Here is a 26,219-nt window from a genome sequence, read left to right on the forward strand (position 1 = left end):
TATAGAAAAATAAATATAGAAAAATAAATATAGAAAAATAAATATAGAAAAATAAATATAGAAAAATAAATATAGAAAAATAAATATAGAAAAATAAATATAGAAAAATAAATATAGAAAAATAAATATAGAAAAATAAATATAGAAAAATAAATATAGAAAAATAAATATAGAAAAATAAATATAGAAAAATAAATATAGAAAAATAAATATAGAAAAATAAATATAGAAAAATAAATATAGAAAAATAAATATAGAAAAATAAATATAGAAAAATAAATATAGAAAAATAAATATAGAAAAATAAATATAGAAAAATAAATATAGAAAAATAAATATAGAAAAATAAATATAGAAAAATAAATATAGAAAAATAAATATAGAAAAATAAATATAGAAAAATAAATATAGAAAAATAAATATAGAAAAATAAATATAGAAAAATAAATATAGAAAAATAAATATAGAAAAATAAATATAGAAAAATAAATATAGAAAAATAAATATAGAAAAATAAATATAGAAAAATAAATATAGAAAAATAAATATAGAAAAATAAATATAGAAAAATAAATATAGAAAAATAAATATAGAAAAATAAATATAGAAAAATAAATATAGAAAAATAAATATAGAAAAATAAATATAGAAAAATAAATATAGAAAAATAAATATAGAAAAATAAATATAGAAAAATAAATATAGAAAAATAAATATAGAAAAATAAATATAGAAAAATAAATATAGAAAAATAAATATAGAAAAATAAATATAGAAAAATAAATATAGAAAAATAAATATAGAAAAATAAATATAGAAAAATAAATATAGAAAAATAAATATAGAAAAATAAATATAGAAAAATAAATATAGAAGAGCCCCCCGAGCCCCCCGGACCCCCGGGCCGTACCCGCGGCGTCGCGGGCCTGTCCCACCACCTCGTGGGCGTAGAAGGCCGGGAAGATGCCGCGCTCGCCCGTGCGCATGTTGTAGCCCCGGTACCAGTAGTCGTCCTCCTCCAGCTCCACCAGGATGGGATCGTCCACGTCCAGCTCCAGCTCGTCCTCGTGCCGCGGGATGAACCTGGGGGGACGCGAGGGGACGCGGGGGGGACGTGGGCAGCCCAAATTCACGGCTCTGGACTCAGGGTCAGCCCAAATTCACTGCCCTGCCCTCGGGGTCAGCCCAAATTCACTGCCCTGCCTTCGGGGTCAGCCCAAATTCACTGCCCTGGCCTCGGGGTCAGCCCCAAATTCACTGCCCTGGACTCAGGGTCAGCCCAAAGCCACGGCCCTGGACTCGGGGTCAGCCCAAATTCACTGCCCTGCCTTCGGGGTCAGCCCAAATTCACTGCCCTGGCCTCGGGGTCAGCCCCAAATTCACTGCCCTGGACTCAGGGTCAGCCCAAAGCCACGGCCCTGGACTCGGGGTCAGCCCAAATTCACTGCCCTGCCTTCGGGGTCAGCCCAAATTCACTGCCCTGCCCTCGGGGTCAGCTCCAAAGCCATGGCTTTGCCCTTGGGGTCAACCCAAATTCACTGCCCTGACCTCAGGGTCAGCCCAAATTCACTGCCCTGGACTCAGGGTCAGCCCAAATTCACTGCCCTGCCCTCCTGGTCAGCCCAAATCCACTCCACTCATCTTCTCATCACCCCCAAAGCCATTCACCAAAACTCCACCCCGCCACACCCCCGACATCCTGGGCACCCCCAAACCCAGACCCACACCCCCTTCACCCCCAGACCCAGACCCACAGTGGCAGCTGTGGGGTGCCTGCCCTGGGGGACACGACACCCCCAGAGCCTGGGGACAGCCACCCCAGCAGCAGGCAGGGAGTTCTGGGGTGTCCCTGGCAGGGGCCGGGGGTCCCCTGGCTGTCACCTGGGGTGGCCTCACCTGAAGACGGCGCGGTGGGTCTGCTCCCGCTCCTCCCCGTTCACCATGCAGGAGAACAGCCCAAAGGACTCTGTGCCTGCGGGGACAGCGATGCCAGGGCCACGGGGACAGCTGCCACCCCCACGGGACAGCTGCCACCCCCACGGGGACATGGGACAGCTGCCACCCCCACGGGACACCCCCACCCACAACCCTGAGGGGCACTCCTGGGGTCAGAACCCTCCTGGGGGGTCCCACCTGGCCCAGCAGAGCAGGGCTGGGGACCCTTGTGGTCGCTGTGAGCCTGCCCCGTCTCCCGTGACGTGTCACGACACGCCGTGACATCCCAGACACGGCGTGACACGTCGTGACGTGACATGGCACACGGGAAAGGTGCCAGGGGCAGGACAGGGAGGGCAGCTGGTGTGAGAAGAGCCAACACCCCGTGACATAACATGACATCCCGTGACACGCCGTGACATACCACAACAGGATACATGGGAACGGCTGGGGCAGGACACGGAGGGCAGCCGGTGTGCCACCATCACCCAGACCAGCCCAGGACACCGTGACACGTCACGACATGTCGCAACACGTCCCGACGCCACACCGCCACTTACTGGAGGAGCGCGAGGTGCTGTTGACGAAGACGTTGAGGAACTTCTTGGAGAACTGCAGGTCGGCCTCGGGGGACGAGTCCTCGGAGGAGCTGCGCGCGTCGGGGGCCACCAGCCCGTCCCCAAAGGCCACCTCGTCGTCGCAGGCCCTCAGGATGTCACTGTCGTCGCTGAGCACGGACGTGCAGCGCCGCAGGCTGACCAGCTCCAGCTGCGTGTGCTCGTCCACCACCAGCGTGTACTTGACCGAGTCGTAGGCCAGCGACTCGTCCAGCGCCGGCGGCTCCGGCGGCACCGGAGCCTCCCCGGCCGGGCCGCCCCGGCGCGGGGCCACCAAGGGCGGCTCGGCCTCCTCCAAGGCCATGGCGAAGCCGCGGTTGGTCTTGGCCGTGGACACGTCCAGCGCGGCGGGGTCGGCGTCGGGCGCTAACCGGACGTCGTCGATCATGGAGTCGGCCTCCAGCACGCCCGAGCCCAGGTCCCCCTCGAGGGCCCGGCGCCGGGGGCTGGCGGGGCGGCGGTCCCCGCCGGGGACAGCGGGCTCGGAGCCGGGGGACGCCGCCGCGTCCGCCGGCGAGTCCCGCGGGCCCGGCTCCTCGTCCAGCGCCTCGCTCGGGATCTCGGGCTCCAGGTCGGAGGCGGGCGAGATGGTGTCGCACAGCGAGTGGCCGTTCTGGAAGCACTCGTCCGGGCACTTGATGGGGTACGAGCCCTCCGAGATCATCTTGTTCACCAGGTTGCTGAGCAGCCACGGCGAGTCCGAGTCCTCGCTCAGGTCGGGCTCCGACTCCGAGTCGGAGTCGTACTCGCTGTTGTCCTCTTCGTCCGCCTCGGGCATCAGCTTGGGCCCCACGGGCAGGTAGAAGGAGCGGCGGATGCTCTCCAGGCCGTGGTCGGGGTCGATCTTCAGGTCCAGGGGGCTGGCGCTGGACACGTCGGTCTGGCCCTCGGGCGCGGGGCCGTCGGCCGGGTCCAGGCTGTCGTAGTAGGCGTCCATCTTCAGCTCGGCCAGGCTCTCCCTCCGGACCACGCCGCGCTCCGGCGGGCCCCTCTCGGCCGGCTCCTCCTCGTCCTCCTTGCCCTTGTCCAGCAGCAGCGAGTCCTTGATGCCCAGCAGGCCGGGCGCCTCCAGCTCGGGCTCCAGCTCGCCCTCGGAGCCGGGCGAGCTGGCCTCCTCGATGGAGTTGGTCAGGTGGGAGGAGCGGCCGCTGCTGCTGTCGCTGCTGAGGTCCAGCTCGGTCTCCGAGATGGACGAGATCATGTTGCTGACCAGGCGCCCGCCGGCGAAAGCCGCCTCGAGCTCCCCGTCCACGTCCGAGTCGGAGCCGGGCGAGCTGAGCTCGTCCCCGCGCCGCCCGCCGGGCAGGAAGGGCTTGGCCGTGCGGCTCGTGAGGTCGGCCTCGATGCCCGGGTCCGAGGAGGGCGAGGTGGTCTCCGAGGAGCCCGAGGGGTGGCCGCGCACGCTGGCGGCCCGGCCGGACCGGGCGCCCTCCCCGTCGGAGCTGAGCGGCTCCGCGGGAGCCCCGTCCCGCTCCGGCCGGGGGGGCCCTGTTGGAGAGAGACAGGGGTGAGGCGGGGGCGGCTGGCGGGGGCGCGGCGGGGAGAGCGGAGCTCGGAGCGCAGCGGAGATGAGGTTCATGTTAAAATCGGGCGCGGCTCTCGGGGGCGATGGGTTACCATGTGCCAGGGACTCGGGGCTGTTGCCTTGCGAGTCCAGGGGGGAGGGCGGCAGCGAGGGGGGAGCCCCCCCGGGGCCCGGCGGGCTCTCCAGGCAGGGTCCGTCCAGGATGCAGGCGTGGGGGGACGAGTGTCCTGCGGGGAGGGCGACACGGAGCCGGCGTCACCCCGCGGGGCGAGCCGGCATCACACCCGCGCTGGCACAGCCCCGCTGTCACACCTGCATTGCCACACCTGCATTGTCACAGCCCCGCTGGCACACCTGCATTGTCACAGCCCCGCTGGCACAGCCCCGCTGTCACACCTGCATTGTCACACCTGCATTGCCACACCTGCATTGCCACACCTGCATTGTCACAGCCCCGCTGTCACACCTGCATTGTCACAGCCCCGCTGGCACACCTGCATTGTCACACCTGCATTGCCACACCTGCATTGCCACACCTGCATTGTCACAGCCCTGCTGGCACAGCCCCGCTGTCACACCCATATTGGCACAGCCCAGATATCACCCCTACATTGTCACATCCATGTTGTCACAGCCCCACTGTCACAGCCCAAACGTCACACCTGCAATGTCACACCTGCATTGTCACAGCCCCACTGTCACCCCGCCATTGTCACAGCCCCACTGTCACACCCCACTGTCACAGCCCCGCTGTCACACCTGCATTGCCATACCTGCATTGTCACAGCCCGCTGTCACAGCCCCAACTGTCACATGCCCACTGTCACACCCCCGTTGGCACAGCCCCACTGTCACAGCCCAGCTGTCACACCTGCATTGACACACCCACATTGGCACAGCCCAAATATCACCCCTACATTGTCACATCCACGTTGTCACAGCCCCACTGTCACAGCCCCGCTGCCACCCCGCCGCTGTCACAGCCCCAGTGTCCCCCCGCCGCTGTCACAGCCCCAGTGTCACCCCGCCACTGTCACAGCCCCGCTGTCACACCTGCATTGTCACAACCCCACTGTCACCCCGCCATTGTCACAGCCCCAGTGTCACCCCGCCGCTGTCACAGCCCCAGTGTCACCCCGCCACTGTCACAGCCCCGCTGTCACCCCGCCGCTGTCACAGCCCGCGCTCACCGGTGTGTGAGGAAGAGGAGGAGGAGGAGGAGTGCAGCAGCGCGTCCTGCCAGCTGGGGCGCGGCGCGGGCGGGGCGAAGCCGCCGTTGTTGTTCAGGGAATCCTGCGGGGACAGCAGAGAGGGGGGCTCAGAGCAGCCCCCCGCCCCCGGGAGAGCAGGGGGACTGCGGGGCACCCGAGTGGGGAGAGGGGAAAGGGGGGGGTGGGGATGGGGGTGTGAGAATGGGGATGGGGGAGAGGGGAAAGGGGGGTGTGGGAATGGGGGTGTGGGAATGGGGGTGTGGGAATAGGGGTGTGGGGATGGGGGATAGAGATGGGAATGGGGGTGTGGGAATGGGAATGGGGGTGTGGGAATGGGGGTGTGGGAATGGGGGATAAGGATGGGAATGGGGAATAGGGATGGGAATGGGTGCTGGGGGGACAGGGATTTGGGTACCTCCGTGGGATGGGCTCTGGGGGGACAAGGATGGAGCGGGTGCTGGGGGGACAGGGATTTGGGGACATCCCTGGGATGGGCTCTGGGAGGACAGGGATGGGGGCACGGGGCCGGGGATGGCAGACAGGTTCGGGGGTGTCGCAGGGAGGGCTCGGAGGCAGCCCCCGCCACGTGCGCGGGTTTATCCGGGTCAGCGCCGCCGCATCCCTGCGTCCCTGCCCGGCCAGACCGGCACAGCACGGCACGGCACGGCACGGCACGGCACGGCACGGCACGGCTGGCACGGCACGGCACAGCGCGGCACGGCGCGGCACGGCTGGCACGGTGCCCACCCCGGGGACAAAGCCAGCAGCGGCGCTGACCGCGGGACACCCGTGTGCCGCCCCGGGAGCACGGCAGCACCCCGCAGGCGTGGGGAGCCCCCGGGATGTTCGGGAATGTCGCGCCGGCAGCTGCGGATTAATCCCGCCGGGAAGCGCGGGCAGAGCTAATCCCGGCAGATCCCGGCCCGGCCCGGCGGGAGCGGGGATTAGGGAGCGCGGCCGGGGCCACCGGGCACCAACCGGGGCAGCCCTGACAGGGTGGGCACAGAGGGGACAGGGATATGGGAATGGGAGTGGGAATGGGGGAGATGGGAATGGGGGAGATGGGAATGGGGGATGTGGGAATGGGGGGAGATGGGAATGGGAGTGGGACAGGGGTGGGGGAATGGGAATGGGGGAGATGGGATGAAGGGGACGGGGACAGGCTGGAGGGGACAGGGATGAGGACGTGTTGTGGGAGGACACGTGAAGGGTGGTGGAGGGGTTAAAGACAGGGGATCAGGGGATGGGGGGACAGGGATGGGATCTGGGGGGATGGGGGGACAGGGGTGGGATCTGGGGGGACAGGGGTGGCTGCAGGGGGACACAGGGACACAGGACCAGGATGTCGCCTCCTCCCGGGGCCCCCCCGCCCCTCCAAGGGATGACGGAGCCACGCGGGGACCCGGCCTGGCCGGGCAGGACCGGGCAGGACCCCCGGGCTCTGTCCCCTCGCGGTGACCGCCACCCCCCCGAGCCCCCCCAGCCCGGCAGAGCGCGGTGCCCTCCCGGGAAAAGAGGGGGGGGGCCCGAAATTCCCGAGGGCCCGCGGTTCCCTGGCAACGCCGGCGGAGCGGCTGCCCACGCACTGCGGCGGCGCGTGCGCCGCGACACGGGGACACCCCTGCGGCGACACGGCTGGGGGGACACCCCCGGGGGAGCCCGGGGAAACGGGGGACACGGCGTGGGGGGGCACCGGGGACGGAGAACGCCGGGAGGGCGGGGGGAAGGGACACAGATCCGGGGGGAAAAGGGACAGTGACCCCAGGGGGAGAAGGGACAGCGCCGGGAGGGCGGGGGGAAGGGACACAGATCCGGGGGGAAAAGGGACACAGACCCCAGGGGGAAAAGGGACAGTGACCCCAGTGGGGATGGGGGCAGTGACCCAGGGAGGGGAAGGGACAGTGACCCCAAGGGGGATGGAAGAGTGACCTCAGGGAGAAAAGGGACAGTGACCCAGGGAGGGGAAGGGACACAGATCCAGGGGGCAAGGGGACAGTGACCCCAGGGGGGGAAGGGACAGTGACCCCAGCGGCGATGGGGACAGTGACCCCGGTGGGGGGATGGCACACAGACCCTGATGGAAGGGGACAGTGACCCTGGGGGGATGTGACACACACCCTGACGGAAGGGGACACCTGCGGCCTCACCTGAGTGCCCGGGGCAGTCAGGTTGAGCGTGGTGGGGCGGTGCTTCTGCGTCTCCTCCAGGGCGGGCGAGGGGATGGGCGAGGCCGAAGGGGACGGCGGCGCCTCCAGCTCGTTGCCTTCCTCCTCCTCCTCCTCTTCCTCGTCGTCGTCGTTGTCGTCGATCATCTCGAACTCCTGGAAGTCGTCCTGGAAGGTGCACACGGGGTGCGGCTGCTCCCCGCGCTCCAGCACCAGGCAGTCCTGCGGGTGGCACCGTGTCAGGGACGCGGGGACAGCCGCGGGCCACCCTCCCTGCCACCGAGGCGGGGCGGCGTCCCCAGTCCCCTCTCTGGGGTGTCCTCAAGGGGACAAGGGACCCCCGGCTCCGCCCGTTTGCCTCGGCACCCGCAGAGCCACCAAAGCCGCCACTGCGGCTGAGTTGCGGCAGCGCGGTGTCCCCGTGGTGTCCCCACGGTGTCCCCAAGGGCCACCAGGCTCCTGCACCTTCTCGTAGTGGTCCGAGTCGTAGTTGAGGCCGATGCCGCAGTCGTCCGTGATCTCCGACAGGTCCTCGTCATCGAACTCCTCCAGGCTGATGTCCTGGGGGGGCCTGGAGACAGAGGGGACACCGCTCAGCGACAGCCAGGCTCTCACAGCAGGGTGGCAGCAAAGTGGCACCACGGGGACATCTGTCTGTGTATGGGTGGCACTCTCGGCGTGGGGGCACCAGGGACAGGGCACCAGGACACTGTCACCTCTGTGCCACACGGACATGGCACCAGGACACTGTCACCTCTGGTGTCACACGGACATGGCACCAAACCCTGTCACCTCTGGTGGCACACGGACATGGCACCAGGACATTGTCACCCCTGTGTGCCACACGGACATGGCACCAAACCCTGTCACTCCTTGGTGCCAGCATGGGACATGTCACCATAACACAGGGATGTTGCATCAAATCCTGTCACCCCCGGGTGCCACACAGACGTGGCACCAGGACACTGTCACCTCTGGTGCCACACGGGCATGGCACCATAACTCTGTCACAGGACAGCCACAGGGACATGGCACTAAACCCTGTCACCTTCAGTGCCACAAGGACCCTGTCACTCCTGGTGCCACACAGACATGTCACCAGAACCCTGTCAGCCCTTAGTGGCAGCATGGGACAACCACAGGGACACGTCACCATAACACAGGGACGTGTCACCACACCCCTGTCACCCCTGGTGCCACATGGATATGTCACCAAAACCCTGCCACCCCTTGGTGCCAGCATGGGACAACCACAGGGACATGTCACCATAACACAGGGGCACATCGCCACAACCGTGTCACTCTGGGTGCCACACAGACATGGTGTCACCATAACACAGGGATGTGGCACCACACGCCTGTCACTGCTGGTGCCACACGGGCATGTCACCAGAACCGTGTCAGCCCTTAGTGGCAGCATGGGACAACCACAGGGACACGTCACCATAACACAGGGACGTGTCACCACACCCCTGTCACCCCTGGTGCCACATGGATATGTCACCAAAACCCTGCCACCCCTTGGTGCCAGCATGGGACAACCACAGGGACATGTCACCATAACACAGGGGCACATCGCCACAACCGTGTCACTCTGGGTGCCACACAGACATGTCACCATAACCCTGTCACTCCTGGTGCCACATGGACCTGTCACCTTTAAAACCCTGCCACCCCTTGGTGCCAGCATGGGACAACCACAGGGACATGTCACCATAACACAGGGGCACATCGCCACAACCGTGTCACTCTGGGTGCCACACAGACATGTCACCATAACCCTGTCACTCCTGGTGCCACATGGACCTGTCACCTTTAAAACCCTGCCACCCCTTGGTGCCAGCATGGGACAACCACAGGGACATGTCACCATAACACAGGGGCACATCGCCACAACCGTGTCACTCTGGGTGCCACACAGACATGTCACCATAACCCTGTCACTCCTGGTGCCACATGGACCTGTCACCTTTAAAACCCTGCCACCCCTTGGTGCCAGCATGGGACAACCACAGGGACATGTCACCATAACACAGGGGCACATCGCCACAACCGTGTCACTCTGGGTGCCACACAGACATGTCACCATAACCCTGTCACTCCTGGTGCCACATGGACCTGTCACCTTTAAAACCCTGCCACCCCTTGGTGCCAGCATGGGACAACCACAGGGACATGTCACCATAACACAGGGGCACATCGCCACAACCGTGTCACTCTGGGTGCCACACAGACATGTCACCATAACCCTGTCACTCCTGGTGCCACATGGACCTGTCACCTTTAAAACCCTGCCACCCCTTGGTGCCAGCATGGGACAACCACAGGGACATGTCACCATAACACAGGGGCACATCGCCACAACCGTGTCACTCTGGGTGCCACACAGACATGTCACCATAACCCTGTCACTCCTGGTGCCACATGGACCTGTCACCTTTAAAACCCTGCCACCCCTTGGTGCCAGCATGGGACAACCACAGGGACATGTCACCATAACACAGGGGCACATCGCCACAACCGTGTCACTCTGGGTGCCACACAGACATGTCACCATAACCCTGTCACTCCTGGTGCCACATGGACCTGTCACCTTTAAAACCCTGCCACCCCTTGGTGCCAGCATGGGCACCACACGCCTGTCACTGCTGGTGCCACACGGGCATGTCACCAGAACCGTGTCAGCCCTTAGTGGCAGCATGGGACAACCACAGGGACACGTCACCATAACACAGGGACACATGACCACAACCCTGTCACCTCTGGGTGCCACATGGACCTGTCACCAAAACCCTGTCACCCCTTGGTGCCAGCATGGGACAACCACAGGGACATGTCACCATAACACAGGGGCACATCGCCACAACCGTGTCACTCTGGGTGCCACACAGACATGTCACCATAACCCTGTCACTCCTGGTGCCACATGGACCTGTCACCTTTAAAACCCTGCCACCCCTTGGTGCCAGCATGGGACAACCACAGGGACATGTCACCATAACACAGGGACGTGGCATCAAATCCTGTCACCCCCGGGTGCCACACAGACGTGGCACCAAACCCTGTCGCTCCTTAGTGCCAGCACAGGGACATGTCACCATAACACAGGGACACGTCACCACAACCCTGTCACCCCTGGGCGCTGGCACAGGACAGCCACGGGCACGCGTCACCACACTGCTGTCACCAGGCGGTGGCACCGCGGAGGTGCCGAGGCCACCACATGTCCCAAATTCCCAGAATCCTGGAGCCGAGGTGGGGAGGGGACCGTCACCAGGTTTGGGGTGACCCGTGCTGCTGGGGGGTCGCACCGGCGTGGCTGGGGTGACAAAGGGGACCGGGCTGTGACACCCCGAGGGGCCCTGAGCGCATTCCCAGGGAACGGGGCTGCCATGGAAACCAGCGGCTCCTGCGGGAGCAACGGAACCGAGAGAAATCCCAAAATCCCGAAATCCCGGCAGCGTTTGGGAGTGGAAAACAGAAACGGGGGGTTTGGGGGGCTCGGTGAGGGGGAAGATACAGCCTGGGTGCCACTGGGACCCTCTGGTGACCCTCCATGGGGTTGGGGACACAGGACCAGCCCCAGGGGTGTGTGGCAGCAGCCAGGTGCCACTGGGACCCTGTGCCCACCCTCGGTGGGGTTGGGGACACCCAGGGTCCCCCAGCAGCCCCTGGGCACCTGTGGGACCCTGTGCCCACCCTCGGTGGGGTTGGGGACACGCAGGACCCCGAGCGTGTCCCCAGGGGGGTGTGGCAGCAGCCAGGTGCCAGTAGGACCCTCTGCCACCTTCCATGGGGCTGGGGACACCCAGGACACCCAGCTTGTCCCCAGGGGGGTGTGGCAGCACCTGGGCACCAGTGGGACCCTGTGCCCACCCTCGGTGGGGTTGGGGACAGCCAGGGTCCCCCAGCAGCACCTGGGCACCAGTGGGACCCTGTGCCCACCCTCGGTGGGGCTGGGGACACCCAGGGTCCCCCAGCAGCAGGGACCCTGTGCCCACCCTCGGTGGGGTTGGGGACACCCAGGGTCCCCCAGCAGCACCTGGGCACCAGTGGGACCCCTCGGTGGGGTTGGGGACACCCAGGGTCCCCCAGCAGCACCTGGGCACCAGTGGGACCCCTCGGTGGGGTTGGGGACAGCCGGGTGGGCTCGGGCAGGGGCGGGGGCTCAGCCGGCAGGGTGGCAGCAGGGTCGGACCCCAAAGGGGGCCCAGGGCTGTCCCCTGTCCCCCCCCCGCGGTGCAGCCGCTCCCGATCCCGCTCCCCCGGCAGGAAGATTCCCCTAATCCCATAATTCCCAGAAGTAGGGCACGGCCGCGCCGAATCCGCGCAGATTTGGGGCAAAAGCGGCAGGAACGGAGACGGGGCCGGGGCTGCGGCGGGAGCGGGGCTGAGCGCGACCCCAAAGGCCGCAGGGGACGGGGAGCCCTGGGGCTGTGGGGCGAAGGCTCCCGGCTCTTGGGGAGCTCAGACTTTTGGGGTGCAGAGTCCTGGGATGTAAAGTCCTTCGGGGTGCACAGCCCTGGCGTGTAGGGGAACAGAAATTTTGGGGTGCAGAGCTATGGGATGTCGAGGTGCAGAACCTTTTGGGGTTCAGAACCCTTTGGGGTTTCAGGGTGCCAAACTCTGAGGTGTTGGGGTGCGGAGCCCGGGGGTGTTGGGGAGCAGGAAGTTTTTGGTGTGCAGAACATTTTGGGATACTGGGGTGCACAGATTTTTGGGGTATTGGGGCGCAGATCCTGTTGGGTTATAGGGATCTGAACCTGGGATACTGAGGAACAGAGCCTCGGGGTTTTGGGGTGCAGATCCTGTTGGGTTATAGGGATCTGAACCTGGGATACTGAGGAACAGAGCCCCGGGGTTTTGGGGTGCAGATCCTGTTGGGTTATAGGGATCAGAACCTGGGATACTGAGGAACAGAGCCCCGGGGTTTTGGGGTGCAGATCCTGTTGGGTTATAGGGATCTGAACCTGGGATACTGAGGAACAGAGCCCCGGGGTTTTGGGGTGCAGATCCTGTTGGGTTATAGGGATCTGAACCTGGGATACTGAGGAACAGAGCCTCGGGGTTTTGGGGTGCAGAATCCCAGGATGTCAGGGAGCAGAACCCTGAGGTGTTGGGGTGCACAGCCCAGGGTGTTGGGATGCAGAGCCCTTTGGGGTGCACAGCCCAGGGTTTTGGGGTGCAGAGCCCTTTGGGGTGCACAGCCCAGGGTTTTGGGGTGCAGAGCCCTTTGGGGCACAGGGACCTGATTTTCTGGGGAGCAGAGCCCCAGAATGCTGAGGAGCAGTCTCGGGGTGTCGGGGAGCAGAGCCTTTTGGGGTGCAGAGCCCAGGGGTGTTGGGGACCAGAGCCCTGGGATATTGAGGTGCAGATCCCAGAATATCGGGGTGCAAAGCCCAGGATATTGGGGTAGAGACCCCAGCATGTCAGGGAGCAGAGCCCTTTGGGGTGCAGAGCCCTTTGGGGTGCAGAGCCCTTTGGGGTGCAGAGCCATCTCCCCAACCCCACAGAAAATCGGGGGCTGCCCCCCTGCAGGAAGAGCCCCGGGACCCTCTGCTGTCCCCGGGGTCTTAGGGGGTCCTGTGGGCACGCAGGGGGACAGGGGCAGGGGGGCTGAGACCTCCTGGGGACCTCGGGGTCCCCTCCTGCACCCCTGGACCCTCCTCACTGGGGGAGCAGCTCCTGCTCCTGGCTGGGGGACACGGGAATGGGATGGGAAAATGGGATGGGATAATGGGATGGGATAATGGGATGGGATAATGGGATGGGGACACTGCGGTGGGGTGGGAATGACATGGAGGGATGGGGACACTGCTTTGGGTTGGGATGGTCACATGGGGTGGGAATGACACAGTGGGATGGGGACACTGTGGTGGGATGGGAATGGCACAGTGGCGTGGGAATGACACAATGGGATGGGGACACTGTGATGGGATGAGGGGGTCACAGTGGGATGGGGACACTGTGGTGGGATGAAGGGGTCACAGGGCATGGGGACACTGTGGTGGGGTGCAGGGTCACAGTGGGATGGGGACACTATGGTGGGATGGGGGGGTCACAGTGGCATGGGGACGGACCAGCAGTGAGAGCCCACCCAGCCCCGATGGGACCCCCGGGGACCGGGCTGGTCGAGCAGAGATCAGCAGCGGGAACAAGGACAGTGCCTGTCCCCACCTTGGGGACACTCCGGCTGGCACCGAGGGACGGGAGCGGAGCCGAGGGCGGGGACAAGGCCAGGGGGTCTCACCCAGCCCCGCACAGGCGGAGGGGATCGGGAAGGGCTGGAACCGGCCGGGATGGGCCGGAGGGGACCCCAAAGGGGCCCAGCGTCACCTGGCGGGGGGCACGGGGCCGGGAGGGCTGGGCGGGGGGCACCGGCGGTGCCAGCGCTGCCAGGGCCGGGCTCCCCGGGGAGCGCTGCCGGCGGGTGGAATTTCCTCATCCCCGCCAGCCGCTCCCTGCGGAGGGGACCCCCGCCCGCTCCCGGAGCCGGCTCTGACCCCGTGGTCACCCCAAATTGGGGAGCCGGGGCTCCTGACTGGCACCTGGGGCTGCCACGGCCCGAGCGGGAGGTGGGAGCCATCCCAAGGCCCGGCTGCGTGCGCGCCTGGAATTCCCTCATCGAGCATTCCCACATCGAAGGAGCATTCCCACATCGAGCATCCATTCCCACATCGGGTATCCATTCCCACATCGGGCATCCATTCCCACATCGGGCATCCATTCCCACATCGAGCATTCCCACATCGAGCATCCATTCCCACATCGGGCATCCATTCCCACATCGAGCATTCCCACATCGAGCATCCATTCCCACATCGGGCATTCCCAGCCCATTCCAGCCTCCCCTCTCCGGCCAGGGGGTCCCACCCCTCCGGCCACCCCAAGCCGGGCTGGGCTCGCCGCGGCTCCTTGGGAAAGGCTCAGCCGTGTTCGGGTTCTCCCTCACCATTCCCGGCTGGATCTCGCCACGCCCGGGGGGACCCGAGCGCAGCCCCAGCAGCCCCAGGGAGCGGCCCCGGGTTTTGGGATGGCTCCGGGCACAGCTCCCGCTGCCCGGACTGGGCCCGGCTGCCCCAGGGCCCGGCCCGGGGCCGAGCAGCCCCGGCGAGGCCGTGGCGTCCCCTCCCTGCGCCACCGCGGGCAGGGACAGCCCGGGGCCCTGCTGCGCTGCGGCCCGGGAAGGGGACAGCCCGGCGACAGGGACATCCTGGGCACAGCGATGCTCAGAGAAAGGGACATCCTTGGGGACGGGGATGCTCAGAGAAGGGGACATCCTTGGGGACGGGGATGCTGAGGGAAGGGGACATCCTTGGGGACGGGGATGCTGAGGGAGGGGACAATCCGAGCCAGCGGATGCTCAGGGATGGGAACAACCTGGGGACGGGGACAACCTGGGGACGGGGATGCTCAGAGAAGGGGAGCCCTGCCCAGCACAGGCCACAGCCACCCAAGGGCACGTCCCGCAGCCCCGCTGTCCCCTGCTCCTCTCTCCGCAGCTCCCGCATCCCCGGGGCCCTCCCGGTGCCCCTCACCGCCGCCTCCTGCCCTTCCCGTTCCCCTGCCGGGCGGCTCGGCCCCGCACTGCGCCAGCCCGGCCCGGGGCCCGCACCCCGACCCCGGCCCGCACCCCGACCCCCATCCGGGAGGGGAAGGGCAGCGCGACCCCGCATCCCCCCCGCGCATCCCCCGCGCATCCCCCGCTCACCGGCAGCCGGGCGGGGAGAGCGAGTGGAAGGTGGAGAGCGAGAACATCTCGGCGCGATCCGCCATTTTCTCCGGCCGGGGCTGCGCCGGACTGCGGAGCTGCGGGAGCGGGGGGGGAGCGGCGGGAGGAGCTGCGGGAAAGGGGGGGAGAGGGAGGAGGAGCTGCGGGAAAGGGGGGGAGAGGGAGGAGGAGCTGCGGGAAAAGCGGGGAGAGGGGCGGGAGGAGCTGCGGGAGCCTCGGGGGGAGAGGGAGGANNGCAGAGGGGCTATAGGGGATCGGGGGGGGTCTATAGGGGATCCCGAAGCTCTGCAGGGGTGCTGAGGGATCCATAAGGGGCTCAGGGGGTCTGTGGGGTCGGTAAGAGGGGACAGGAGCCCTGTGGGGACCGGGAGCAGAGCACAGGGGCTCAGGGGTCTGCAGGGGATTGGGGGTCTGGAGGGGATCCGAGGGGTCTATAGGGGATCGGGGGGGCCTATAAGGGGGTCAGGGCTCTATAGGGGCCCGGGCCCCGCTCTCTAGGGAGGCTGAGCGGCGCCGGGAGCCGCGCGGGGCCCGAGCGGAGCTGTCCCTGGTGCTGCAGCCAGGGCCGGACAGCGGCCGCCGCGGGGACACCAGGGACGGCCCCAGTTTGGGGGGCGGGCAATGGGACCCCCGCGCTGCCACCCGTGGGATGTGGGGTCTCTCAGTGTCCCCGTGTGTCCCCCAATTCCCTCAGTGCCATCCCCCTGCCCCCCAATTCCTTCAGTGCCCCCCTGTGTCCCCCGTTCCCTCAGTGCCACCCCCATGTCCCCAATTCCTTCAGTGTCCCCCTGTGTCCCCAATTCCCTCAGTGCCACCCCCGTGTCCCCAAGTGAGGCCGAGGCCACTTCAGTGCCCCCCACAGGGCCCAGGGGACACCCAGGGCACCCCAACCCCCTCCATGGCTCACTCCTGCATGTGCCCCTTCCCGAAATTCCCCCTGCCCCCCAATTCCTTCAGTGCCCCCCTGTGTCCCCCGTTCCCTCAGTGCCACCCCCGTGTCCCCAAGTGAGGCCGAGGCCACTTCAGTGCCCCCCACAGGGCCCAGGGGACACCCAGGGCACCCCAACCCCCTCCATGGCTCACTCCTGCATGTGCCCCTTCCCGAAATTCCCATCCATCCCAACGTCCCCATTGCAAACCCTCCCAACATCCCCATCCATCCATCATCCATCCATCATCCATCCATCCATCCATCCATCCATCCATCCATTCCCTAAAAACCAAGCCCAGGGATTCCCAAACTCCCAACAGGAATTGTGGCTTTAAGGGACTTCAAAGGATTTCCAACGATCGGCTGGGCTCGATGCTCCTTTGGGATCCTGCTCCGGATGTTCCGGGATTCTTCTGGCCCCTGCCAAGGCTTGGTCCCTTTCCATGGAAAAGTATCCCAAATATCCCCATTGGCCAGGCTGAGGCCACTCTCTCTTTTCCCAGGGCTCACTACCTGGATAACCGGGATGTGCTGGGAATTCTCACGGGGGCGTGAGCACAGAATTCCCAGGGAGTGTTCCAGCCCAAACCCCAAAACCTTCTAGAGTTTTCCAGCCCAAATCCCAAATCCCTGTGGAACTTTCCAGCCCTTCCCAGCCCCGTTCCCTTCCCTGGCCCCATTCCAGCCCCTCCAGGGCTCTCCAGGATTCCAGCTGGGGCCTCACCGCGGCCACCTTTGGAAAATTTGGGAAAACTCCCAGAAAAGGTTTGGGATCACCATCCCCGCAGGGGTTTCCAGCCCCACGGATGTGGCACTTGGGGACACGGGGGGGGTGGCCTTTGTCCGCCGGATCCCAGGGGATTTTCCAGCCTCAATTCCCCCCCCCCGGGCAGGCTCGGGTGGCAACGGCAGCAGCTGGCACAGATGCCACCACCCCCCGTCACCCATCTGTCACCCCCAGCCCCCCCGGCACATCCCGAGGCTCCGGACATAATCCGGGATCGGGGCCGGGCATTGCTGCCACCCCCGAGCCCGGGGATGTCACACGGGGGGGACAGGGTGGCCCGAGGGGACCACCAGGAATGGGCACAGCTGGACACGGACACGGGGCGGGCCCGGAGTTTATTGGTGACCGAGGGTGGGGGGACAGGGGGGCCATGGAGGGGGACAGGGGGGACAGGAGGGGACAGTGGTGGGGTTTCTAGGGGGGGCTGGGGCTGGGGGTGTCTGTGGGGTGGAACAGGGCAGGGGGTGTCTGTGGGGTGGGTATGGGGTTTCTGGGGGGCGTTATGGGGTGGGGTTATCTGTGGGGTGGGCACAGGGTGTCCATAGGGGCACAGGGTGTTTACAGGGTGGCACATGATGTCCATGGGGGCACGGGGTGTCTATGGGGTGTGACAAGGCACAGGTTTTCCATGGAGGGGTTTAGGGTGTCCATAGGGGCACAGGGTGTCCACAGGGGATAGAGGGTGTTTATGGGGTGGGCACAGGGTGTCTGTGGGGTGGGACAAGGCACAGGTTTTCCATGGAGGGGTTTAGGGTGTCCATAGGGGGCACATGATGTCCATGGGGGCACAGGGCGTTTACAGGGTGGCACATGATGTCCATAGGGGGCACAGGGTGTCTGTGGGGTGGGCACAGGGTGTCCACGGGGGCACAGTGTGTACTATGGCATGGAACAGGGCACAGCGTGTTTATGGGGTGGGACAAGGCACAGCGTGTTTATGGGGTGGGCACAGCCACCAGGTCCCCGTGCCCTCAGCCCTGCTGTCCCTGCCCAGCCGGGGGGTGGCACGGGGGGGTGTCCCCGCTGTCCCCCTGTGCCAGCAGCAGGTCCAGGTAGGCCCCAGAGATGAGGTCGTGCTCCCCGACCCCCAGCTCCCGCAGCAGCTCCCGCGCCCGGCGCCGCCCGTCCTCCTCGCTCTGCTCCGGCCCCAGCACCACCTGCGGCCACCCGCGTCACCCGGGGTGCCGGCCGCGGCCACCTGGGGTCACCCGGGCTGCCACCCCCCGTGTCCCCTCACCTCCAGCTCCAGGAAGTCGCCCAGGCCCTGCACCCGGTCCAGGTGCAGCCGGGTCTGGCCCAGCAGGAGCAGGAGCCGCTCCTTCCTCACCGTGCCCAGCACGCCCAGGGACTGGGACAGCACCGCCTGGGGACACGGGGACAGGGGTGACAGGGGTGACACAGGGCCCAGGGACTGGGACAGCACACACCCCCAGCCCCAGCCCCGCTCACCTGCAGCCCCTCGGGGTCGGCCGTGGGGGTGATGCTGAACCTGGACAGTTTGGGGCCGGCGCTGTCGGGGCGCTCGTAGAAAATCAGCTCCCCACTGCCATCCTGGGGACAGCCACGGGTGGGGACAGGTGAGGGACAGGGACAGCTGAGCACGGGGATGGGGACAGGGACAAGTGAGAATGGGACATGTGGGCACAGGTGAGGACAGGGCCAGGGCCAGGCCCCTCCAGCCCTCCCTCACCTGTGTCCGGCGCAGCTTGAGCCGCCCCCGCGGCACCCGGAAGAACGTGTCGGTCTGGAGCAGCAGCTGCCCGGCCCCGGGGCACACCTGGGGCGGCTCCTGCCCCTCACCTGTGCCCGGCCCGGCCCCGGGGCACACCGGGCACTCCGGGCCCGGCCCCCGCAGCCTGAGGGCCGCCCTCAGCGCTTCCTCCCGCGCCCTCAGCCGCGCCTTCACCTCCACGTTCCGCCGCATCCCGCCGAGCACGCCCATTGGCCGCCGCGCACGCGCCACCTCCCCGAGGCGTCTTTCTATTGGTCGATTAAACCGTCAATCAGACAATAGCGTTGTTATTGGTTAGAAGCTGCCCGGGCCCCACCCAGGCCGAGCGGGACGGGGCAGGGGCGACCATGGCGGCGGCGGCGGGGGGCGGCGGCAGCGGCGGCGCGGACGGCGATGTCCCCGCCGCCACCCGACTGCAGGCCTACGCCTGGTGCCGCGAGTTCCTGGCCGGCTCCTGGAAGCTCATCGGCCCGGACGAGTTCGGCATCTGGCCCATCGGGTAGGAAGCGGAACGGGCGAGAGGCGCTCCCCCCCCCGCCCTCTCCGCGGTGGTCTCGTCCCGGGGTTCGGGGAAGCGTCCCTCGCAGCGCCCCGCTGTCCCCGGAGCGGTGTCCGTGTCCCCTCCTTGTCCCCTCCCTGTCCCCATCCGTGGCCCCTCCCTGTCCCCTCCCTGTCCCCATCCCTGTCCCTCCGTGTCCCCTCCTTGTCCCCTCCCTGTCCCCTCGCAGCGCCCCGCTGTCCCCGGAGCGGTGTCCCTGTCCCCATCCGTGTCCCCTCCTTGTCCTCTCCCTGTCCCCTCCGTGTCCCCTCCCTGTCCCCATCTGTGTCCCCATCCCTGTCCCATCCCTGTCCCCATCCGTGTCCCCTCCCTGTCCCCATCCCTGTCCCCTCACAGCGCCCCGCTGTCCCCCGGAGCGGTGTCCCTGTCCCCTCACAGTGTCCCCAGACCTGTGTCCCAGTCCCCTCCCAGTGTCCCCGCTGCCCTCCGGACCAGTAGCCCAGTGTCCCCCAGCTGCCCCCATGACCAATAGCCCGGTGTCCCTCACAGTGTCCCTGTCCCTTCCCCGACCCTCTCCCAGTGTCCCCAGCTGTCCCACCCCGAGCCAGCATCCCTGTCCCCCAGTGTCCCCAGCTGCCCACGGGACCGTGTCCCAGTGTCCCCTCCCAGTCGCCCCCCAGACCAGCATCCCTGTCCCCTAGTTGGGTTGTCCCCACGGACTGGTGTCCCCACTCTCCCGGTGTCCCCCCTCCATCGTCCCCAGTGTCCCCATCTCCTGCCAGGTGCCCCGTGTCCCCCGCTACCACCTCGGTGTCCCCCAGTGTCCCCTGACCCCCCAAAATCCCACAGCGGGGGTGTCAGTGACTCCTGTGCGCTGCCTGGGCACGTCCTGAGCGGGTGTCCCCCATGTCCCCCCCGGTGTCCCCATGTCCCCGCGGTGTCCCTGCGGTGTCCCCATGTCCCCCCCGGTGTCCCCATGTCCCCGGGGTGTCCCCATGTCGCCGCTGTCCCTGTCCCGCAGCGGGGGGCTCAGTAACCTGCTGTACAAGTGCGCGCTGCCCGAGCACGTGCAGAGCGTGGGGGACGAGCCCCGGCAGGTGCTGCTGCGTGTCTACGGGGCCATCCTGCAGGTGAGGGGACAGCCACGCCCCTGGGGACACCGAGGGACCCCACACCCCGCGGGGACACCAAGGGACACCCCCCGGGATCGGGGATCCTGCTGTGGGGTGGGGGGTGCTGGGGTTGGGGGGTCCAGGGCCATGCTGCAGGTGAGGGGACAGCCACACCCCTGGGGACCCCAAACCCCGCGGGGACACCAAGGGAACCCCCCGGGATCGGGGATCCTGCTGGGGTGGGGGTGCTGGGGTTGGGGGACAGCCACACCCCATGGGGACCCCTGAGACCCCAAACCCTGTGGAACCCCATGGGACCCCTCAAGACCCCAAATCACATGGGACCCCCGAGACCCCAAACCCCATGGGAACCCCTGGGATTAAGATTTTTGGGTGCCCTCCCCCTGGGGTTGGGGTCCTGAGGCTCCTTGGGGTGCTGGGGTTGGGATCCCGGTTTGGGGGTACCTCTGTTGGGGCCTCAGTTTTGGGGGAGCTGCGTTGGGGTCTCAGGTTGGGGTACCGATATTGGGGTCCCGTTTTTTAGGTCCCATTTTTCTGTCCCTTTTTTTGGGGTCCCGTTTTTGGTGAGGTGTTTGTGGGTGTAGTTTTTTTGAGGTTCCATTTGGGGTTCCCTGTTTGGGGTCCCATTTTTTTGGTGTCCCTTTTTTGGTGTCCTGTTTGCCCCGTTTTTGGGGTCCCGTGTTTGGTGCGGTGTTTGTGGTGTAGTTTTTTTGAGGTTCCATTTGGGGTTCCCTGTTTGGGGTCCCATTTTTCTGGTGTCCCTTTTTTGGTGTCCTGTTTTGGGGATCCCTATTTGGTGCCCCGTTTTTATGACCCCCTATTTGGTGTCTCATTTTTGGGATCCTATTTTGGGGTCCCCATTTGTGGTCCCGTTTTTGGGGTCCCTTTTTGGAGTCCTGATTTGGAGATCCCTATTTGTGATCCCGTTTTTATGATCCCTATTTGGCGTCCCGTGTTTTTTGTGTCCTGATTTGGGGTCCCGTTTTTGGGGATCTCATTTTAGAGTCCCATGTTTTTGGTATCCCCAATTTGGGGTCCCATTTTTGGGGATCTCATTTTGGAGTCCCATGATTTTTGGCATCCCGATTTGGGGTCCCATTTCTGGTGCCCCTATTTGTAGTCTCGTGGTTTTTGTGTCCCGATTTGGGGTCCCGTTTTTGGGGTCTCTAATTGTGGCCCCATTTTTGGCATCCCGATTTGGGGTCCCATTTCTGGTGCCCCTATTTGTGGTCCCGTGTTTTTGGTGTCCCGATTTCGGGTCCCATTTTTGGGGATCCCTGATTTGTGTCCCATGTTTTTTGTGTCCCGTTTTTGGGGATCCCTGATTTGTGTCCCATGTTTTTTGTGTCCCGATTTGGGGTCCCATTTCTGTGGCCCCTATTTGTAGTCTCGTGGTTTTTGTGTCCCGATTTGGGGTCCCGTTTCTGGGAATCCCATTTTGGAGTCCCAAGGTTTTGGTGTCCCGTTTTTGGGGATCCCTGATTGGTGTTGTGTGTTTTTGGTGTCCCAATTTGGGGATCCCTGATTGGTGTCCCGTGTTTTTGGTGTCCTGATTTGATTTGGTGTCCCGTTTCTGGGGTTCCCTGATTGGTGTCTCATGTTTTTTGTGCCCCGATTTGGTGTCCCGTTTCTGGGGTTCCCTGATTGGTGTCTCATGTTTTTTGTGCCCCGATTTGGTGTCCCGTTTCTGGGGTTCCCTGATTGGTGTCTCATGTTTTTTGTGCCCCGATTTGGTGTCCCGTTTCTGGGGTTCCCTGATTGGTGTCTCATGTTTTTTGTGTCCCGATTTGGGGATCCCTGATTGGTGTCTCATGTTTTTTGTGTCCCGATTTGGTGTCCCGTTTTTGGGGATCCCTGATTGGCGTCCTGTGTTTTTTGTGTCCCAATTTGGGGATCCCTGATTGGTGTCTCATGTTTTTTGTGCCCCGATTTGGTGTCCCGTTTTTGGGGATCCCTGATGGGTGTCCCGTGGTTTTGGGGCCCCGTTTTGGAGATCTCTGATGGGTGTCCCGTGTTTTTGGTGTCCCGTGTTTTTGGTGTCTCCTGTTTTTTGTGTCCTGTTTTTGGGGATCCCTGACGGGTGTCCCGTGTTTTTGGTGTCCCGTGTTTTTGGTGTCTCCTGTTTTTTGTGTCCTGTTTTTGGGGATCCCTGACGGGTGTCCCCCCCGGCCCCTGGCCGCGGCGTCCGTGCTTCTGTCCCTCCCTGTGTCTCCCTCTGTCCCCCATGTCCCTGGTGTCCCTCTGTCCCCTGTGTCCCTGGTGTCCCCCATGTCCCCAGTGTCCCCTCTATCTCAGGTCCCCCGCTGTGTCCCTCATGTCCCCTTTGTCCTCCTATCCCCGGTGTCCCCCATGCCCCACATATGTCCCTGGTGTCACCTGTGTCCCCCCATGTCCTTGCAGTGTCCCCTGTATCCCCCATATCCTGTGTCCCCATCTCCTTGGACCACCTCCATGTCCCTGTATCCCATGTCCCTGATGTCCCCATGTCCCCATTTCCCTGTGTCCCCTCCCTCCCTGTATGCCGGGTGTCCCCCTTGTCCCCAAGTCTCTGTGCCCTCATGCCCCATATCCCCACATCCCCCGTGTCCCTGTACCCCTGGTGTCCCCCCATGTCCCCGGGCTGTCCCTCATGTCCCCATGTCCCCGTACCCCTGCTGTACCCCCATATCCCAGGATCCCTCCATGTCCCCAGGCTGTCCCTCATGTCCCCATGTCCAGGGATCCCCCCCTGTCCCCGGGCTGTCCCTCATGTCCCCATGTCCCCGTACCCCTGGTGTTCCCCCATGTCCAGGGATCCCCCCATGTCCCCAGGCTGTCCCTCATGTCCCCATGTCCCCGTACCCCTGGTGTTCCCCCATGTCCAGGGATCCCCCCATGTCCCCAGGCTGTCCCTCATGTCCCCATGTCCCCGTACCCCTGGTGTTCCCCCATGTCCAGGGATCCCCCCATGTCCCCAGGCTGTCCCTCATGTCCCCATGTCCCCGTACCCCTGGTGTTCCCCCATGTCCAGGGATCCCCCCATGTCCCCAGGCTGTCCCTCATGTCCCCATGTCCCCGTACCCCTGGTGTTCCCCCATGTCCAGGGATCCCCCCATGTCCCCAGGCTGTCCCTCATGTCCCCATGTCCCCGTACCCCTGGTGTTCCCCCATGTCCAGGGATCCCCCCATGTCCCCAGGCTGTCCCTCATGTCCCCATGTCCCCGTACCCCTGGTGTTCCCCCATGTCCAGGGATCCCCCCATGTCCCCAGGCTGTCCCTCATGTCCCCATGTCCCCGTACCCCTGGTGTTCCCCCATGTCCAGGGATCCCCCCATGTCCCCAGGCTGTCCCTCATGTCCCCATGTCCCCGTACCCCTGGTGTTCCCCCATGTCCAGGGATCCCCCCATGTCCCCAGGCTGTCCCTCATGTCCCCATGTCCCCGTACCCCTGGTGTTCCCCCATGTCCAGGGATCCCCCCATGTCCCCAGGCTGTCCCTCATGTCCCCATGTCCCCGTACCCCTGGTGTTCCCCCATGTCCAGGGATCCCCCCATGTCCCCAGGCTGTCCCCGGGCTGTCCCCCTGTCCCCTCCCCTGTCCCCTCCGAGCCCCTCTCTCCCATCAGGGACCTGCTGGAGGCCACCCCGTCCCCGGTGGTCTTCTGCCACAACGACGTGCAGGAGGGTGAGTGCCACGGGGGTGTCCCTGTCCCCGAGCCCCCCCAAACCCCCAAATCCAAACCCCAAACCCCGGTGCCGACCCCGCAGGGAACATCCTGCTCCTGGCGGGGCGCGAGGGCTCCTCGGAGCGGCTCATGCTCATCGACTTCGAGTACAGCAGCTACAACTACCGGTGGGCTTGGGGCTCCCGGGGGCTTGGGGGGCTCCTTGGGGGATTTTAGGGGTGCCCGGGGGTCGCTCGCACTCCGTGACCCCGGTGGGATTTGGGGTTTCACCCCTGTGCTCCGTGACCCCAGTGGGATTTGGGGTTTCACCTCTGTGCTCCGTGTCCCTTGGGGTCCCTTTGGTGTCCCCGGGGGTCCCTTTGGTGTCCCCGAGGGTCCCTTTGGGGCCGGGCGGTCCCCGGGAGTCCCTTTGGTGTCCCCGGGGGTCCCTTTGGGGCCGGGCTGTCCCCGGGGGTCGCGGCCCCACTCCCACCGCTGCCCCCAGCTCCATTTCATCCGGCACTACCTGGCGGAGCTGCGGGCCGGCCCCGGGCGGGCCCCGCGGGAGGAGCAGCAGCGCCTGGAGGAGGAGATGCTGCGGGAGATCGAGCGGTACCGGGCCGGGCTGCGGGGCCGCGGCGCCTCGGGGGGCTCTGCGGGCTGGGGGGCGTGTACCTCTGTACCTGGGGGTCTCCGTGCCTCCTTTGGGGGCCTCTGCGGGCTGGGGGGGGCGTACCTCTGTTTGTACTTGGGGGTCTCTGTGCCTCCTTTGGGGTCCTCTGTGCCCTCCTTTGGGGGTGTCTGTGCCACTTTTGGGGTGTTCTGTGCCCTCCTTTGGGGGTTCCTGTTCCACTTTTGGGGGTGTCTGTGCCACTTCTGGGGTCCTCTATGCCCTCCTTTGGGGGTTTCTGCTCCATTTTGGGGGTGTCTGTGCCACTTTTTGGGGTCCTCTGTGACCGCATTTGGGGGTTTCTGTTCCACTTTGGGGGTGTCTGTGCCACTTTTGGGGTCCTCTCTGATTTTGGGGGGTCTTTCTACCTCTGAGGTTTCCGTGCCGCTTTTGGGGTTCTCTCTGCCAAGATTTGGGGTTTCTGTGCCTCCATTTGGGGTCTCTGTGCCACTTTGGGGTGTCTGTGCCACTCTTTGGGGTCCTCAGTGGGACTTTGGGGGGACTTTGTACCTCTATTTGGGGCCCTCTGTGCCCCCATTTTGGGGTCTCCGTGCCCCCATTTGGGGTCTCTGTGCCCCCATTTGGGGTCCCTGTGCCATTTTAGGGTCTCTGTGCCCTCCTTTGGGGGTTCCTGTTCCACTTTTGGGGTCTCTGTGCCTCCTTTGGGGTCCTCTGTGCCCTCCTTTGGGGGTGTCTGTGCCACTTTGGGGGTGTCTGTGCCACTCTTTGGGGTCCTCTGTGTGATTTTTGGGGGTCTCTGTGCCACTTTTGGGGTCCTCTGTGCCCTCCTTTGGGGGTCTCTGTGCCACTTTGGGGTCCTCTGTGCCCTCCTTTGGGGGTGTTTGTGCCACTTTTGGGGTCTCTGTGCCCTCCTTTGGGGGTGTTTGTGCCACTTTTGGGGTCCCTGTGCCATTTTGGGGCTCCCTGCCCCTCGCACCCCCGCGGCGGCCCCGCCCCGTGCCGTGGGTGTTTTTGGGGTGCGGGGCCGGGCTCTCAGTGCCCGTTCCCCCCAGCTTCGCCCTGGCCTCTCACTTCTTCTGGGGGCTCTGGTCCGTGGTGCAGGCCAAGATCTCCACCATCCGCTTCGGGTACCTGGTGAGTCTGGGGGCTGCCCCTGCGCCCCTCCCCCTTCTCCCCTCCCTCCCTTTTTTATTCCCTTTCCCCGTTCTTTCCCCTTTTCCCAGGTTTTTTCTCCCCTTTTTTCCCTCCCTTTTTTATTTCCTCCCTTTTCTTCCTCTCCCTTTTTTTCCTCCCCTTTTTTTTCCTCCCTTTTTTTCCTCTCCCTTTTTTTTCTTCCCTTTTTTTCTCCCCTTTTTTTTCCTCCCCTTTTTTTCCTCCCCCTTTTTGCCTCCTTTTTTCCCTCCCCTTTTATTTCCTTTCTTTTTTTCCTCCCTTTTTTTTCCCTCCCCTTTTTTTTCTCCCCATTTTTTCCCCTCCCTTTTTTTTCTTCCCTTTTTTCCTCCCCTTTTTTCCCTCCCCTTTTTTTCCCTCCCCTTTTTTTCCTTCCCGTTTTTTCTCCCTTTTTTCCCTCCCCTTTTTTTCTCTTCCTTTTTTTTCCTCCCTTTTTATTTCCTCCCGGTTTTTTCCCTCCCCTTTTTTTCTCCCCGTTTTTTCCCTCCCTTTTTATTTTCTCCCCTTT

The 26,219-nt window shown here is 63.2% G+C and overlaps 3 protein-coding genes across 3 annotated transcripts; 1 reads left to right on the top strand and 2 right to left on the bottom strand.

Moving 5' to 3' along the window:
* Nucleotides 1-910: 910 nt before the first annotated feature.
* Nucleotides 911-15,229, bottom strand: LOC121339665 (C-Jun-amino-terminal kinase-interacting protein 2-like; the record flags this gene model as incomplete). The annotated part of the gene is made up of 7 exons (XM_041411646.1): nucleotides 15,165-15,229; nucleotides 7,919-8,024; nucleotides 7,436-7,675; nucleotides 5,268-5,370; nucleotides 2,496-4,304; nucleotides 1,897-1,972; nucleotides 911-1,083 (listed from the first exon to the last, which is right to left on the bottom strand). Coding segments are annotated over exons 1-7 (2,572 nt in total), but the record flags the coding sequence as incomplete, so codon positions are not given.
* A 2,613-nt stretch (nucleotides 15,230-17,842) lies between these two features.
* Nucleotides 17,843-18,852, bottom strand: LOC121339664. The gene is made up of 4 exons (XM_041411645.1): nucleotides 18,594-18,852; nucleotides 18,353-18,454; nucleotides 18,141-18,266; nucleotides 17,843-18,060 (listed from the first exon to the last, which is right to left on the bottom strand). The coding sequence occupies exons 1-4, from the start codon at nucleotides 18,843-18,845 to the stop codon at nucleotides 17,875-17,877; spliced, it is 666 nt and encodes a 221-aa protein (XP_041267579.1). The 5' UTR covers nucleotides 18,846-18,852; the 3' UTR covers nucleotides 17,843-17,874.
* A 4,969-nt stretch (nucleotides 18,853-23,821) lies between these two features.
* Nucleotides 23,822-25,708, top strand: LOC121339662 (choline/ethanolamine kinase-like; the record flags this gene model as incomplete). The annotated part of the gene is made up of 4 exons (XM_041411641.1): nucleotides 23,822-23,930; nucleotides 24,014-24,119; nucleotides 24,223-24,522; nucleotides 25,594-25,708. Coding segments are annotated over 4 exons (630 nt in total), but the record flags the coding sequence as incomplete, so codon positions are not given.
* Between the last annotated feature and the right edge of the window lie 511 nt (nucleotides 25,709-26,219).

This window comes from Onychostruthus taczanowskii, unplaced genomic scaffold (assembly GCF_017590055.1).
Source record: "Onychostruthus taczanowskii isolate IOZ18803 unplaced genomic scaffold, ASM1759005v1 scaffold366, whole genome shotgun sequence".
NCBI lineage: Eukaryota > Metazoa > Chordata > Aves > Passeriformes > Passeridae > Onychostruthus > Onychostruthus taczanowskii.